The 16,913-nt window shown below is 52.6% G+C and overlaps 1 protein-coding gene across 8 annotated transcripts in view; it reads right to left on the reverse strand.

The window, feature by feature from the left end:
- Window positions 1–6,803: 6,803 nt before the first annotated feature.
- Window positions 6,804–16,913, reverse strand: part of Prkar1b (protein kinase cAMP-dependent type I regulatory subunit beta) — a 139,111-nt gene continuing 129,001 nt past the window's right edge. For all 8 annotated transcript variants that reach the window (XM_042268222.2, XM_042268221.2, XM_076560624.1 and 5 more), the window contains 2 exons: window positions 8,520–8,601; window positions 6,804–7,158 (listed from right to left, as the gene is read on the reverse strand). In XM_042268222.2, coding sequence (XP_042124156.1) covers window positions 6,986–7,158; window positions 8,520–8,601 — 255 coding nt within the window. In that variant the 3' untranslated portion in view covers window positions 6,804–6,985. The remainder of the gene's footprint in view (window positions 7,159–8,519; window positions 8,602–16,913) is intronic.

Raw genomic sequence — 16,913 nt, forward strand, 5'->3', positions numbered from 1 at the left:
AGAGAGATAAGGGGAGAGTCACACACAGGCAGAGAAGGTAGAAAGAGAGACTGAACAAGACAGGGACAGTTGGAGATAGGAAGGTGAATAAAGAAGAGGCAGAGATGGAGACAGCGAAGCAGAGAGGAAGAGGGAGGGAGAGAGGGAGGGGGAGACCACGGAAGGTTCACTGCAGTCCTGTAGCCCAGTGTGAGGGCTTGCTGAGCGACTGATGGATTAAGGAGTGAGTAACTGACCAAGCAGTGGGACCCACCTATTTTGGGTGCCACCAGACACCTTCGTGGGAGGGGTATTGTGCTCCTTCGAGGTCACTACTCTCATGCAGGGGACCCTAGGTGACAACTCCAGTGCTATAAAGTTCCTGGGGGTTCCTGTCTACCTCAGCGGGTGACTCTCTCCTTCCCGCCCTCAGCCCAACACAGGGGATCCTCCATGAGGGTCTGTTTCAGTCAGCTTTGTGTTGCTCTGATAAACACTGTAGCCAAAAGCAGCTTGTAGAGGAAGGGGTTGATTCCACCTTACAGCTTCCAGTCCGGCATCAGGGGTAACCAAGGCAGGAACACAAGCAGGAACCTGGAGGCAGAAGCTGAAGCAGAGACCATGGAGGGACACGGCTTACTGGCTCGCTCCTTACGGCTTGCTCAGCCTGCTTTTTTATACAACCCAGGACTATCTGTCCAAGGGTGGCACTACCCAAACTCATCACTCAAGGGAATGCTCTACAGTCTTGCCTCCAAGCCAATATGATGAAGACATTTTTCTCAACTGAGGTTCCCTCTCCCCAGATGACTCTAGCAAGTGCCAAGATGACAAAAAAAAAAAAAAAAAAAAAAAAACTAACCAGCTCAGGGACCATGTCCTGAAGGGCATCCTGTAGGGGACTAGGTTCTGGACACAGGGGTTCTGGAACCCTCCTGTTGTATATGAGCTGGCAGCAGCCATCCAATGGGAGTTATATCCTGGGCCCTGCTGTGGGCTATTCAGATCATAGTTGTGTCCTCAGACCTCATGGAGTAGTCAACCTACCCTCCAGGGCCTGAGTCCCTCTTCACAGAATCCATAAGGCCATACCCTGAGTTTATGTCATGAGATGGAGGGTCAGATGTACAGAGTCCTTCCTGGAGACAGCTGCCTCATTCGCAAGGGTCCCTGAGCAGGTTGGAGCATCTTTACCTAGAGCAGCTCCACCTGGGGACACCTGGGGACACCTGGGGAATGAGGTTCCAAGAGGAGAAAGGAGGATAGCTCCTTTGGACTAAGGTAAATCAAAGGTCCTCTCCAGGTAGGACATCAGGGTCACACCCAGCTACTTTGGGTCTAGACTGTGAATACCACAACGGATGCACATGGGTGAAGCCTGAGGGCCAGGTGCTTGACATTGTGAATGACAGGGTTTGATGTCCCATGCAATGATAGCTTCGAGTCTGATTTCTTTTACTGGATTAACATTCCTTACCTACGATCTCATGCCATGCTAAAAATCAAGCTTGGGAGGCAAATATACCTCCCAATTCACAGATGAGATCATCGAAGCTCAGAGAAGTCAAGCAATTTGCCTTATGCCAAACAGCTAACAAAAACCAGGAGCATGGCCAGGCAGTGGGTGGCACACGCCCTTAATCCCAGCACTCTGGAGGCAGAGGCAGGTGGATCTCTGTGAGTTCGAGGCCAGTGTGGTCTACAGAGCGAGTTCCAGGACAGCCAGGGATACACAGAGAAATCCTGTCTTGAAACTAACTCCCCCTCCCCTCCTGCAAAATGAAAGAAAAACTGGGAGCAAAGCATGGTACTACATGCCTGTAATACCAGTGCCTGGGAGGGGGAGACCTCAAGTTTGGACAACACAGTGGCATTGCCCACAAAAGAAAGGGAGAGAGAGAGAGAGAGAGAGAGAGAGAGAGAGAGAGAGAGAGAGAGAGAGAGAGAGAGAAGGAAAAGAAGGAAGTAGGGAGGGAAGAGAGAGGGAGGGAGGGAGGGAGGGAGGGAGGGAGGGAGGGAGGGAGGGAGGGAGGGAGGGAGGGAGAAGGGAGAAGCCATGTCCATGTTGGAGCATATTTGTAATCCCAGTGCTGAGAAAGTGGAGGATCCGGCGGCTCCATGGCCAGCCAGCCTAGCCTACTGGCAAATTGCAGACTAGTGAGAGATCCTGCCTCAAAAGAGAGCAATGGGGTTGTGGGGATGGTTCAGTAGGTAATGTGCGTGCCGTGCAAATGTGAGAGCCCAAGTTAATTCCCAGAACTCATGTCAGAAGCCAAGGTGGTGGTGTGCACCAGTAATCTCAGCACTGGGAGGCAGAAGCGGGAGGATCCCAGGGACTTGATGGGCAGTCAGCCTAGCCAATCAGTGAGCTCCCGGTTCAGAGAGAGAGCCTGCCTAGAAAAGGGGAGAATAGTGGAGAATGATTGATGAAGCCCCCTAACACTGTGACATCAATACCTGGTCTCCACACACACACACACACACACACACACACACACACACACACACACACACTCTTTCACTAGCACAGGGCACACCAGCCATACCTGGGTGGTACATGATAGGTCAGTCATCACTAAGCTCCATGCCGAGCACTGTTTTAATTTTTTGTTGTTGTTGATGTTGGTTGTTTACATGTATGTTGGTTGGTTGTTTACATGTATGCTAGGCAAGCATTCTACCAACTGAGCCACAATCCAGGCCTTGGGTATTTTGTTAAAATGTGCAAAACTGAGTTCTCTACTTGTAGAAGTCGAAAGGAGATTTGTTCAGGGTGGTTGATGGAGGGGCTGACTGCCCCGTAAGAGTCCAGCAGAGTGACACAGGTCTTTGTTCTGAAGGGGCCTCTGATAAAGGAAGGCCTTTCCTTAAACTCAGCCTGAGCCCAAGTGGCCCCCGCTCCCCCCGGCCCGTGATGTACTTGTGGGTCATCAAGGCCCTCAGAACCTCTTCCAGGAACGTGCTTACATACACACATATACAGCGAACTGTATTTTTCTTCCAAGGATTGGGAACAGAACCCAAGCCCTTCGTGCGTTAGGCATGGACTGCCCTGAGCTATACCACCGGCCATTATTTTATGTTTGTTTGGAATTTTTTGTTTTCATTTTTGAGACAGGGTCTCACTATATAGGTACTCTTGGCTGGCCTGGAACTCCCTCTGTAGTCCAGGCTGGCCTCAAACTCACAGAGATCCTCCTGCCTCTGCCTCCTGAGTGCTGAGATTAAAGACGTGTGCCACCACACCCAGCCTACATGTGTTTTTATTTTTATTTAAGACTGTGTTACATTGTTACCCAGGCTGGGCTCCTGGTCTGTGGGCACAGACTGGACCCAGACAGGATAAAGAATCATCACCAACCATCTGGAGCTGGAGATGGTGGGAGGCTCAGGCATCAGCTTCCCAATTTGGTGACATCCCAGAAGAAGATAGAAGGCAGCCAGGCTGGGGTCAGTAAAGACTTCCTAGCAGGCCCAGGGCCAGCTGAGCTCAGAGGAAGTGCAACTAACTTGAAGTGGGGGGAACTAGATCTAAAGCGAGGACCCGGGTACCCCGGATGTGAAGTCACCCGGCCCCAGTCTGGCAGGAGCGCTACTCGTCTCCCCAGGATCTAGCCAGGGGACTAACCTCAAAGTGAGTCACCAGGCCAGCCCGGCTGATTCAGCGGGGCCGGGGGAGTGAGGCCAGGACTGTCCGTAGACTGAATCGGCCAGCCAAGGTCAGGACTGCCACTGTCTGGAAGCGCCAGCCAAGGCCATCATCCTAGCAGGGCCGAGCCCCACCTGCTGGCATCCAGCCACAGCAGGCCTCTGTCTTCATAGTCCTTTGGTCAGAAAGCCCTGGCCTCAAGGAAATGGTTTTGGCAGGGAAGTGGCTTGTGATTGAAGACTCCTAGAAAGGGCCCAGAACTGTGGAAAAGAACCAAGGCGTGAATGAACAGTGAACTCCTGTGAATTCACCGGTGGAGACGGCCTGCAGAAGTGACTGAGGAGGAGGAGAATTCCCCAGACACAGTCTGCCCCCTCCAAAACAAGCAAAACCCACCACAGCTAGCAAGGGACAGAGGCCAGAAAGAAATGGAGACGAGTCCTCCCTCTATCCCAGATCCCATGTGGACCCATGAGAAATTTGACCAGTGGCACCAGCCAATCTCTTCCCTCTCAAGATTTAGTCTACCCTTTGACCTGGCAGCAGCATGGCCCCATCCCTACATATAGGAAACCAGAGAGAATCAGACATGGACTACAAGGTTGGGGCTGGGCCCTGTGCACTTGCCCATCCCCAGGATGAGGTAGACAGGGGTCTACAACATGGATTCCCATTTGAACTGACAATGTTGAAATGAAACTAGTTAGCCAGGCATGGTGATGCAGGCCTGTAAGTCCAGCACTCAAGGAACTGAGGCAGGAGGATTTCATGAGCTTGGAGCCAGCCTGAGCTCTACAGTGAGACTGTTTCAAAATATCAAAATAGATAGATGATAGAGAGGTAGACAGGTAGATGACAGAAAGATAGATAGATAGATAGATAGATAGATAGATAGATAGATAGATAGATAGATAGATAGATAGATAGACAGACAGACAGAAAACTTTGGTTTGGATACGTTGACTTACAGAAGGTAGAAGTAGGGGTGGGGATGGGGAGTTCACATCTAATGTGTGGGATTTGGGGTAGGAAGATGAAGCTCTGCAGGAGGGTGTAGTGATAGCTGCAATGTACTGTGCATGCAGATAATAACAAAAACATTTGTCATTTTAACTTTTAATTAATTTATTTACTTGTTTCTGCAGTATGAGATATTGAACCCATGTTAAGCAAGTGTTCTACCACTGAGCCACACCCCAGCCCCTCACTGGGGGATCCTAGGCAGGTGCTCTACCACTGAGTCACACCCCAGCCCCTCACTGGGGGATTCTAGGCAGGTGCTCTACCACTGAGTCACACCCCAGCCCCTCACTGGGGGATTCTAGGCAAGTGTTTTGCTACCGAGCCAGGCTGAGCTTTAGTGATTTTGTCTGTCTAGTTGGTTGGTTTGCTTATTGAGTCAGGGTTTCTTCATGTAGCCCTTGGTTATCCTAGAACTCGATCTGTAGACCAGGCTGTCCTCAAACTCAGGGATCCTCCTGTCTCTGCCTCCCAAATGCTGGGATTAAAGGGGTGTGCCACCACTACCCATTAGCTTTAATGATTTTTAAACTCTGTGTGTGTGTGTGTGTGTGTGTGTGTGTGTGTGTGTGTGTGTGTGTGTTTGAGTGTGCCATGACATATATAGGTAGGTCAGAGGTCAGAAGTTGCACTCACCTTCCACCTGGTTTCGGGACAAGGTCTCTTATTTACAGTTAAGTACACCAGGCTAGCTGGTCTGAGCATTTCCAGAGATTCTCCTGTCTGCCTCTCCCACCTTGCAGAAGGAGCCCTGCAATTGTAGACGGTTGATACCTTATCTGGGTTTAATGTGGGTTCTGGAGATTTGAACTCAGGCCCTCACATTTGCAGGAAAAGCACTCTACCTGCTGAGCCAATTCTTGCCAGCTCAGTGTTAATCATTTGGAAATGCCAAACAGAGAAGAAAACCCATAGATCTACAAAAAGATTTAGACAGAGGCCTCCCAGATCGGGAAAGGGTTCTTCATTGCACATTTAATAGCTCATGCAGCACTTGGTGACATAAATAGGGAATGGAGGAGCAGGTCCACAGAATCCACAGATAGTCCACGGTGCAGGCAGGACACACACAGCCACGGCCACACAGGGAGGAGCTGATGGCCAGCTGTAAGGGTCACCTCCCTAGACGTGCACAGCAGGGGCAAGAGAAGGTTGATCACACTGTGTCTCATGACATGCCGGCTACCCAGGGGACACTGAGCAGTTGTGGACACTCATGTGGCCCTCAGGCCTGGCTGGCTCATATCACACTGCACTGGGGACAGGATGTTGAGGGGTCAGTATGTGGGGTCAAGCCTGGTTTCAGTACATTTTCCCCTCGTGTAAGGGAGAAAAGAGACTTGGGTGAAGATGCTTGGGGTTCAGGGGCAGGGACTCAGGCTACACAGCGAATCGGGGGGAGGCTCAATGCCCACAGCTTTAATCAGCAAGTTGGAGTTCTTGGCCATCCCTTGGGGTCTCCAATTGGAAGGCTGACAGAGCCATGGTCCTGGCCTCCAGGAGATAGGAACTCAGCCCAGACTCACCACGTTTGGAAAGCCCCAGCCTCAGCCACGCTTCCTGCCCAATCTGGGCGTCCAGCCAGTGAGGGGTCACGGGCTTGGCCAACTGTCCTGACATGAGATCAGGGTGCCCAGACTACCCGGAAATGGACTTTCCAAGAGCTGTGAAGGCCAGCGACTGGTCAAAGCCACTATCTCCTACCTTTCTGGGACTATAGCTCAGGCCCCAGTTAAGAGGCTGGGATCTACTTGGGTCTATCAGGGGTCCCTCTGGGGATTGTGGGTAGTGGGGAGGGACCCAGAATGTCTTTCCTCGCCCTCTGTTTCTGCTTTCAAGCCTGAGTGTCCGTTTGAGGACACTTCCATTTGACACAATCTGTCCTACACCTGGGCCTAGACCTGGGAGAATCTGACAGGGACCAGGGACTGTGTCCTGATAACTTCCAGCTCTGGGGAAAAGCTACAAGGGTAGCTGTGCCCCCCCCCTCTTGAGACCCAGTAGGACACAGGGCCAGTTCAAGTATGGGGATCAGATAAAAATTCCCAGAAGACTTGAAGAGGGGATAGGGTGGCCCCAAGATAAGGCTGCAGGGCCTCTGTGGGGGAGCCAGCGGTCACGTCCCCGGTCTGGGGGTACAGTGGTTTGCTTGCCCTTTGTTTTTAAAATGCACGAGATGGTTATTTATTTCAAAAGTGAGTCCAGAGAAGGGAGAGGCTCCGTGCCAGGCACCGGCCCCACCTAGCCGTCAACCAGCAGCCCCCAGGCCCCCGGCATGGGGAGTGGGTCACAGGGCCACAGTGGGAGCCCCCACAAGGGCGCAGGTGCTGTGCAAGCTCAGACAGTGAGGGAGATGAAGCTATTGTAGCGCTGGATGTTTCTCTTCAGGATTTCAGAGCAGGGGCCCAGGACACGTTCAAAGCGAGGCCGGTCCAACTTCACGCACTTGAGGGGACCCCGGGCCACCACGGTGGCCGCACGGGGACGGTTCAGCAGCAGGGCAATCTCCCCTGGAGGGGTGAGAGGAGAGAGTCAGGGCACAGGACGGCCTCCCTCCCCGGTGGGACGCCAGGCGGACCTGCGTTTTCTTCCTTCTCCTCTCCTTCCTTCCTTGAGACAGCGTCCCACATCGCCCAGGCTGGCCTAGAAGTCACTCACTATAGAGCTGAAGATGGCTTTGAACTTCTGATCGTCTGGTCTCCTCCTGAGGGCTGGGGACTTCAAACTGCACTACCACACCTGGTTTACTCAGTGCTGGGGACTGAACTCGTGAATCTTTAGCTCTGGTCTTGAATTATAGATGCAGTGTGTGTGTGTGTGTGTGTGTGTGTGTGTGTGTGTGTGTGTGTGTGTGTGTGTGTGTGTGTCTGTGTGTGTGTCTGTGTGTGTCTGTGTGTCTGTCTGTTGCCCGTCCGTCTGTCTGCCTGCCTGTCTGTGTCTGTGTGTGTTTACCTAGGGACTGAACACAGCCTCATGCATGGTACCTGAGCATGTTACCACTGAGCTACAACCCGAGACCTTTAAAAAAATTTTTTTTTTATTTTGAGACAGAATCTCAATAAGTTGCCTAGGACAGGCCATGAATGGGCCATGCTCCTGCTTCAGCATTCCTATAGCTAGCCCTGCATAAGTCAGTCTGGGGCAAACCCTTCCCCAGCTTAAGTACGTCCTGTGAAATACTTGAAATACTTTTATATAAGCTAACAAATTAGGGGCTGGGGACGTAGCTCATTGGGAGAGTACTTGCCAGGCATGCACAGAGCCCTGGGTTCCATTCCAGCCCTGCATAAACCAGGCGTGGTGAAGCATGCCTGTGAGCCCAGCACTCAGGAGGTAGGGGCAAGAGGATGGAAAGTTCAAGGACATCCTCAGCTACACATCGAGTTCAAAGCCAGCCTGGCTTCCATGAGACTGTTTCAGCACCCCACCGCCACCACCAAGAAAAACTCTGTTATTTATCTGAAAGTCAAGTTTAGTCAGTATTGTCCTGTGATCAGCCCCACATGCAACAGACACTGTGATGTGGCCCAGGCCTCCTGATGACCTAGTCCCAGCTGTGAGAACACTCTGGAAATACTCAGGACCCTCTTCCTTGGCAGCTACACGAGTGAAGAGCTTATGGTCCCTGTGTCTCTCACCAGGGCTCTGCTCTCCCCAAGACCAGCGGCTGGCCCCCAGGACTGTCAGCCTCGTGGTCTCAGGCCAGTCCTAGACTTCAGTTTGAGGTGACCCCAGCTGAGGCCTCTCTCACGCACGCATGTGGCTTGCCCTAACCCTCAGAGCCACCCTGGGGCCTCATGAAACTCCATGCAGCTTCTGACCCAGGGCCCCAAATGAGATGCCATATCTTGAGTGGGGGACCCCAACTTACCAAAGTAGTCAGAGGGCCCAAGGCGCCCCACTTCCACATACTCCTCATTGGGGGATCGTCGCTGGAGGACAGAAGCAGAGCCCTGTGAGGGAGGGGACAGGCAAGAGTCACTCAAGTGTGCGGGTCAGTTGTTAGGGGGGCATGATGGAAGCTGCTTGTTTGGGGTACATCACATTTCGGGGATCACTTGCTTTGGTGGGCATGTGTTGGGGGATCACTTGTTGGAGGGTCACGTGGGGAGTCTGCCGCAGGAGCCCCTGCCTGTTTGGTTTTCTTCCCGGCTCCTTTCCTCCATGCAGCCAGAGCTGCGTCCATCCTTAACTATGCTGGCTTCTCCCTCCACTTTTTGGGTCCACCAGGCCTTCTGGGAGGTGGATCTGCATGAGATCTGAGCTCCGAGTTGCCGCAGCTTGCCAATGCACCCTCCCAGACACCTAGAGTCCTAGAGGTTCCTGTCTGAACCCTGCTTTTACTGACGCGATGGAAACACCCCCAAGTGGGGACCTACCCAGCACCTCCCCCAGAGGCCTTGGTGGTGACTGTGGGGATGGCCCCAAGGGTGCCAGTGCTTTGTCACTATGCTGAGAACTGACCTTGGGCTGCAGCTTAAGGACAATGGGTTGTCCCACCACATTGGGGGGGGGCCTCCAGGGAGGCAGGGAGGAGCATGGTCTCAGGGTCACACACCTGCTGAGCTATGCAGCCCCTCCTTATGCCCAAGAGGGCAGCAGGTCTACAGACGGAGCTGGCTCAATGATTAACAGGGCAGCTGCAGTAGGTCACTGGCCTCTGGGAACATTAAAGACAAGGCCAGGGCACCCGGGACGTCTGGGCCGCCGAATGCCTTCTGTGCTCACGCATCTGCTACCTGAGCCGGTCAGCACACATGGGTGGACTGTGGCTCCAGAGTCAGAATCCCCACTTGTCACCCCACTTCAGGGCCTCAGAAAGACGGAGACTGGCTTTCAACATGCCAGTAACTCCCCAAAAGAACAGCAGAGCTGAGCCAGGTGTGGTGATTCCCACCTAGAATCCCAGCACTGAGGAAGCCGAGGCAGGGGGACTGCTGTGAGTTCGAGGCCATCCTGGGCTACATAGTGAGACACTGACCAAAAATCCTGCCCAACAAAGAAAAACAAAGCCAAAGCAACAAAGACAGCAACAAGAAAGCTCACAAAAGCAAAAAACAGGGGGAAAGAGACCTGGAGTTGGCTCTGTGGGTAAAGTCGCTTGCAACCAAGTCTAATGACCTGAGTTCGAGCTCCAAGACCCACACGGTAGAAGAAAGAACTGTCTCCTGAAAGTTATCCTTTGCCCTCCACACATGCATCACCTTCCCACAAATAAGTAAATGTTAAAAAGGGGGAGGGGGCAGGTGGTGGCGGCACATACCTTTAATCCCAGCACTCGGGAGGCAGAGCCAGGCGGATCTCTGTGAGTTCGAGGCCAGCCTGGACTACCAAGTGAGTTCCAGGACAGGTGCAAAGCTACGCAGAGAAACCCTGTCTCGAAAACCAAAAAAAAAAAAAAAAAAAAAAAAGGCGGGGGCATCCATTTGGGTTGGAGAGATGGTCCAGTGGCTAAGAGCAATTGGTGTTCTTCTGGATCTTCACCCATGTCAGGTGACTTAAAACTGCCTATAAATCCAGCTCCTGGGGAATCCAATACCCTCTTCTGACTCCATTGATATCCACACATATGTAGCAGACACTAGTATGCACACACACACACACACACACACACACACACACACACACATCAAAAGGAAAGGAGGGAGGGAGAGAGGGAGGGAGGGAGGAGGAGAGGGAGGGAGGAGGGGAGGGAGGGAGGGAGGGAGGGAGGGAGGGAGGGAGGGAGGGAGGGAGGGAGGGAGGGAGGGAAAGAACAAAGTCAGGTGTAGAGCGAATCTGTAATCTCAGCACTCAGGAAGCAGGTACAAGCATAGGAAATTCAAGGTCATCCTAGGCTTCACAGAGCATTCTAGGCCAGCCTGTGCTATATGAGACTCCTTTTCAAACACTACACAACACTGCATTTGACACTGAGCATGGCGGTGTGTGTGATTCACCTCCGAGGAGCCAGTTGTTTCCAGACTCTGATCAGCCCCCGTGTCCCCGAGGCAGGCAGCCGCCTGAGGGCTTCTGCATCTCATTTAAAACCCACAGAGACTTATACCCAGGGATGCTGAGGTTCCTGGTCCTCAGGGCCTCCCTGTGAGTGTTGCTAGGTCTCCAGGGCCACCTACCATGCCGAGATATCTAGGTACCCACCCAACAAAGCCACTCTTTAGGCAAAGGTGGGCTTCATCACCCAGGCTCACTCAGATCCAACCTTGCTAGAGCCTGTGGCCAGGCTCTGCCTGGCTGCATGAGTGACTCCCAGGTCAGCAGCTGGTGCCCGTAGTGCCTGGAGTCCCCAGGCACCCTTAGCAGCCCCCGAAAGTAGATTCCCAACCTGGCTCCTGGGCCTCTGCATGTTTATGAATCTGGCTGATGGATGGAATGGGGCATGTAAACACGAGTCTACTCTGGGGCTGCCAGTGTGAGCAGGGAGCATGGGCAGGGACCGCATGCTCATGCCCACCAGGGGCCCCAACAGAGGAGATTAGCCCCACCTGTGCGGACAGCTCACTCACTGTGGTGGGCTCCCGAGCCGACTTTTGCTCTGTTAGGACTAGGGTGGTTTATGCTGGGGCTTCCTGCCTTTAAAGTCTCAGCTCGGGGGTGGGGGGTGGGGGTGTTGGGGAAAGTTTAGTCTGCAGGGTGCTTACCACACAAGCATGAAGACCCTCAGCATTCACGGAAAGCTGGACTTGGTGGCCCAAACTACAATCTCAGTGCTTTTGAATCTCTACACACACACACACACACACACACACACACACACACACACACACACACACACACTGCACCCCTCCACAAATTAAAAAAAAAGTTAGTATTTTTTAAAGTAATTCATTTGGGTCGGAGCAATAGTTCAGTGGTTAAGAGTACTTGCTGCTCTACCAGGTGACCTGAGTTTAGTTCCCAGCACCCATGTCAGCCCCCTGACAGGACAAAGGCAGATATAGGGGGATCTCTAGGGCTCACTGGCCAGCCAGTTTAGCCTTAATCGTCCATCCCTAGGCCAGTGAGGGGCCCTGTCTTTAAAAGCAAGGTGGACAGCCCCTGAGGTTGATCTCTGGCCTCTCCATTCACTTGTTGTGGTAGTTTGAATGTAATTGGCTCCCATAAGCTCATAGAGAGGGGCACTATTAGGAAGTGTGGCTTTGTTGGAGGAAGTGTGTCACCGAAGGGGCAGGCCTTGAGGTCTCCTATGCGCAAGCTACACCCAGTGTGACAGTGCATTTCCTGTTGCCTACAGATCAAGATGTAGAACCCTCAGCTCCTTCTCCAGCATCATGTCCGCATGCTGCCATGTCCTACCATGATGGTAACAGACTAAACCTCTGAAACTGTAGGCCAGCCCCAATTAAATGTCTTCCACTGTAGGAGTTGCTGTGGTCATAGTGTCTCTTCACAGCAATAGAAACCCTAACGAAGACACTTGTATACACATACATGCACATTCTTCCCACACTTGCACCCCCCCAAATACATGTACAAATATACACAGTGCTGGCCTGGGGAGCCTGGGGTACTGGCATGATGCTGTCATGACAGCATTTAGTTCTCTCTTGCCACCATGCGGATCCTGGGGATCAAAGTTAGGTCATCAGGCTTGGTGACAAGGGCCTCAGCCCTCTGAGCCATCTTGCCCGACCTTCATCTCAGAATCCTCAAGGCAGAGGCAGGAGAATCTCAAATTCAAAGGCAGCCAGAGCTACGCAGCAACACATACATAACACACACACACACACACACACACACACACACACACACACACACACACACACCAAAAATATCCTCAAACAAATAGAAAGCCAACTTAATGTTGCAACATGCTAAGAAAAAAAAATCACCAACCCATTCACAGACCTAGGAAATAGGTTGGGGGCTTTTTTAGGGATCCCAGCTTGTTCTTACTTCCTGCCCCGGAACCCTCAGTGAAGTGCCCAGTCTTCCAGTCCTCTACCAGGTGCCACATGATAGAACAAAGTTGCCATGGCTCTGGAGTCACCACATGCCATCCCTATATATTTTCAAGTGAGCTGGGGATGGTCATAGAAACTCCCAAGAAAGATGTCCGTGAGGGCAAAATGTACACGAAGCCTCTGCCTGATAGAGACTCAGAAGACAGGATCAGTGACTGTGTGTCTTGTGCCTCTCCAGGGTTGGGAATTCTGCAGGGGATGTGCAGGCATGCCCCTGCCCTCGAAGGGTCAGCATCCAGCAAATGTGAGAGGACAGAGCCGGGCGGCCGTCAAACCACAGGCTCCGACAGGGGGAGCGTAAAGAAACATAGTCAGCAGGGCTAAGACACAAAGTGACCGTGAGGCTGAGCTCCAGAAGGTAAAAGGAGCCAACCAGAGATGGGGGAGCCTCTGACACAGGGAGGAGAAGCTGGCAAGATGCTGAGGTGAGATCACGGAGGAGAGCGAAAGCGGGAGAGCAGGGGGTCGGCAGGGGACTCCGTGCCTCCTACACATAACATAGGAATCCTGGCTTCCTGGAAGACCTGAGCTGTGGGGCCCCAGACCCTGTGGGACAGAAAGAGACATCTCCGTTCTTCCTGCTGTGTTGATATGGGGCTCTTTGTTACAGCAGCTCCTTTGTGGCTCTGACCAATACACTGTCTGGACAGAACGGTCGCCTTCCTCACCCTAAAGCCCCATGTCTGTGAAGCCAGCAAGCAGTACGCTCTCTCATCTGCTAGAGACAGGCCTTCCATGTCTCCTGTCATGGAAAGAAAGCTCCTAGAATAACAAAAACAACAACAACAACAACAAAAACACTCCCAATTCAAGGTCCATTCTGTGTTCCTAGTCGCCACGGAAATGGCCAGATATCCTAGAGGACATGTCTAGAGCTCAGGCTTGGAAAACACCCATGCCAAATTTCTGGCTCATAGTCTCCAAGTTCCTCATTGAAGAAGCCAGTTCAGCTGCAGATTTGGGGCAGACAGCTCAGAGGTGAGGTCAGGGGAATCGTCACTCCTGGGTGCCTGTGACGGGTGCAGTGACAGACAGTAAATTTCCCTTTAACTGCTGTGACTTTTTTAAAGAAGTTTTATTTTCCTACAACATTAAGGAGGAAGTGTGACTTTCCTAAGGAGGAAGCCTCTGAGGGTCACGTGGGATCCACTCCTACAAGGCCAGGTCGCGGGGCTTCCTCTTTCCATATCTCACAGCCTAGCATGTGGAGACCAGAAGTTGAACTGAGTGTCTTCCTCCTATCACTCCCCACTTTATTTTTTGAGACAGGGTCTCTCACTGACCCTGGCGCTCACAAGTTCAGCTAGATTGGCGGTCCAGCAGGCCCTAGGGACCCTCCTGTGTCCACCTCCCCAGTGCTGGGATTGTAGGCACATGCCACCACTCTTGGCTTTTAGGTGCGTTCTGGGGCTCAAACTCAGGTCCTCCTGTTTATAAAGCAAGCCCTTCATCAACTAAGCCATCTTCCTGACACTTCCCCAGACATTTTTAAGATTCAAAACATGGTAGCTTTCAACAGGAAAGCTGGGCTCTCAGAGGTGGAGGTGGGGGAAACCAGATCGGTTTTGGGAGCCAATTCCTGGGAGGAGATGGGTAGGGCCACCATGAGCGAGGCAGTTTCCTTGCCCTGCTGGTTCTCATAGCTGCTCACCATTCACAACCTTGGCCCTGAAGCCCCTCCTTGTCACGGCCTCCATCTCTCCAGCATGAATTGAGAAGTGACTGGGACCCTCCCCTCTGCTGGAGGGATCCTTAAGCATCCAGTGAAAAACAAGCCGTGGGCTCAGACACCAGGGATACCGAGGGAGTAGGTTAGGAGGGGACAGTCACCTAGGTCTAGCCACAAAGTGACCGTGGAGCAAGAGCTATCAACCAGCAGGGCAGAGACCCTCCCAGAGAGTGAGGAGCAACTGGCAACAGGCCAAGATGGGACTAGGGAGAAGATGAGGGTGAAGGGGTGGGGGGAACATTGAAAACAGGGCGGGCTCAGGGTGTCAGCAAGGGCCTACTTGGAGTAGGTGGCCATGTCTTCTAGACCTCTCTCTGCCTGGGACCCACACCAGGATGAGCATGAATGCCCAAGTCTTTCCAAGTCCAGAAAGAGTCAGAGACCAGCAGAGGAGCGGAAGAACCATGAGGCGTTTGCATGAGAGGCACCCCGCACTTGGACGGCAGAGGAGTTGAGCCTGAAAGGGGAGGAGCCATGCACAGTGGAGGCCACCAACCCTCCGCTCCGGAACAGGGAACAGGCCACAGGCAAAACTATTTGCTTTATTTAAAGAAGTATCTTTTAAAAGAATCTTCGTTTCACTTCCATACATGGAAGTGGTTCCCACCATCCATAATTGAAAAGTGACACCAGTAATTGGAGACAGGTGTGGAAGATGCATTGCAGACAGGCCTGGGGCCCACGGGGACAGGCGTGTCCATGGGGACACTCACGCACACGGGGACACACACCTGTGCACACAGGGATATGTATGCACATGGGAACCAGTACCCACAGAGGACCAGCACCCACAAAAGCATGTACACACAAAGGCACATGCGTGTACTCTTTGGGGCTCATCCACACAAGCTGCATCCATGCTGTGACTGGAGGGTGGCCCATCCCCTGCATGGATAGGATCTGCCTACCCCAGAGACCCCAGACACAGCTCCACTGGGAATGGGGAGATGAGAACATGGGTGATGAGGAGGGAGATGGAAGACATGTGCTTGTCCTCAGTGTCATGAAAGCTGTCCCAGGGATCCAGGGCTAGCCTGCAGCTGCTGTGTGTGCTCGTGACTCATCTTTTTCTGCATGGATGCCAAGACTGAACTCACACACACAAGCACAGTCACAGAGCATGGAGGTAGCCTCAACCCAGGGAACATATCCCAGAGGTCTTGCTTTAAATTTGAGACAGGAGCTTGCCATGTAGCCCAGGCTGCACTCAAACGTTTGAGACTGTACCTCAGCTTCCCCAAGGCCAGGATTGCAGGAATGGCTCTACCATGTCCAGCCTCCCAAACTATTATTATTATTATTATTATTATTATTATTATTATTATTATTATTATTATTATTATCATTGGCAGGTTCTCATGTAGCCCAGCCTGGCCAAGGATGATACCCAAGTTTGATTTTGGTTTTCTGAAACAAAGTTTAATATGTTGATGAGGCTAGCCTCAGACTCATTCCATAGACCAGGCTCGCCTTAAACTTCCAGCCCTCCAGCTTTAGCCTCCCAGGTTCTGGGCTAACGTACTACAACATCTAATTTAAACATTTAAGGCTTTCTCCCTCTATAGTGCTGAAGATTGAATCCCCAACCCTGCACATAAACAAACAAACCCCCGACCCGTAGGTTTTTGTGGTTTTGTTTGTTTATTTGTGTTTGTTTTGGTGTTTTTTTGGTTTGGTTTCAGTTTTTCAGGAACACCCATAGGTTTAAAGAAAGTGACCCCCACAATTAACAGTTTTCCATGTGGAAGCTGATTTCAACGGCAGCTCCTCCACCTCACCTCCACCCCACCCCATGCAAAGCCAGTCTGGCCCCCTCCACATACACACACACACACACACACACACACACACACACACACACACACACACACACACACCATGTGACTTTCCCCAGAGCTCCCGCTGGCTGTCTTGCTGCTCCTACCTTAAGAAGGCTGGGCTCTCATCTGCGAAGGTGCCCTGCTCGGCCCCCCCCACGCGCCTCGCTCTGCTGCCTGTCTGTAACACGGCTGGCTACAGCCTGTCCTTTCGACAACTGAGCAAACACACCAGCCTGGTGGGCGGCCGAGGTCAGCTTTTGTGCCAGCGTTTAATGGCTCATCCGTGAGGTCTGGGCTATGGCGGAGGCACGGCCCAGCAGCTCCAGTGGGAAAACAAGACATTAACTTGGATTCCGGCGCCACAGCTCTCAGGATGGGGACAGGTGCCAGTGAGGGCCTGGGGAGCGCAGCTTGAGGCAGTCAAAGCCTGTGGGAGAGGGTCCCCTTCTGCAGAGTCAGTCTCTGTCACACATACCCCAGGGTTGAGTCTGTCCAGCAGGTGTCCAAACAGTGGCTCTAAATGAAGCTCCAGGACTCCAGGGCAGGTAGACATGGCATGCAGGGGTCAACAAGACAATGGTGGGAGCCAAGAGAGTGAGAGGTATGTGGGCACCACCGGCCGTGGAGGGCCCTGCTCCTGTGATTCAGTTCCCCTCCCCACCCACCCTACCCCACCAGCTGCTAGAGAAGCAGGCTGCACCCCGGCCTCACACACTGGCCTCAGGAAAACCCAGCCAAGCAGAGCTGGAGTG

The sequence above is a fragment of the Peromyscus maniculatus genome, chromosome 23, assembly GCF_049852395.1.
Source record: "Peromyscus maniculatus bairdii isolate BWxNUB_F1_BW_parent chromosome 23, HU_Pman_BW_mat_3.1, whole genome shotgun sequence".
Classification (NCBI taxonomy): domain Eukaryota; kingdom Metazoa; phylum Chordata; class Mammalia; order Rodentia; family Cricetidae; genus Peromyscus; species Peromyscus maniculatus.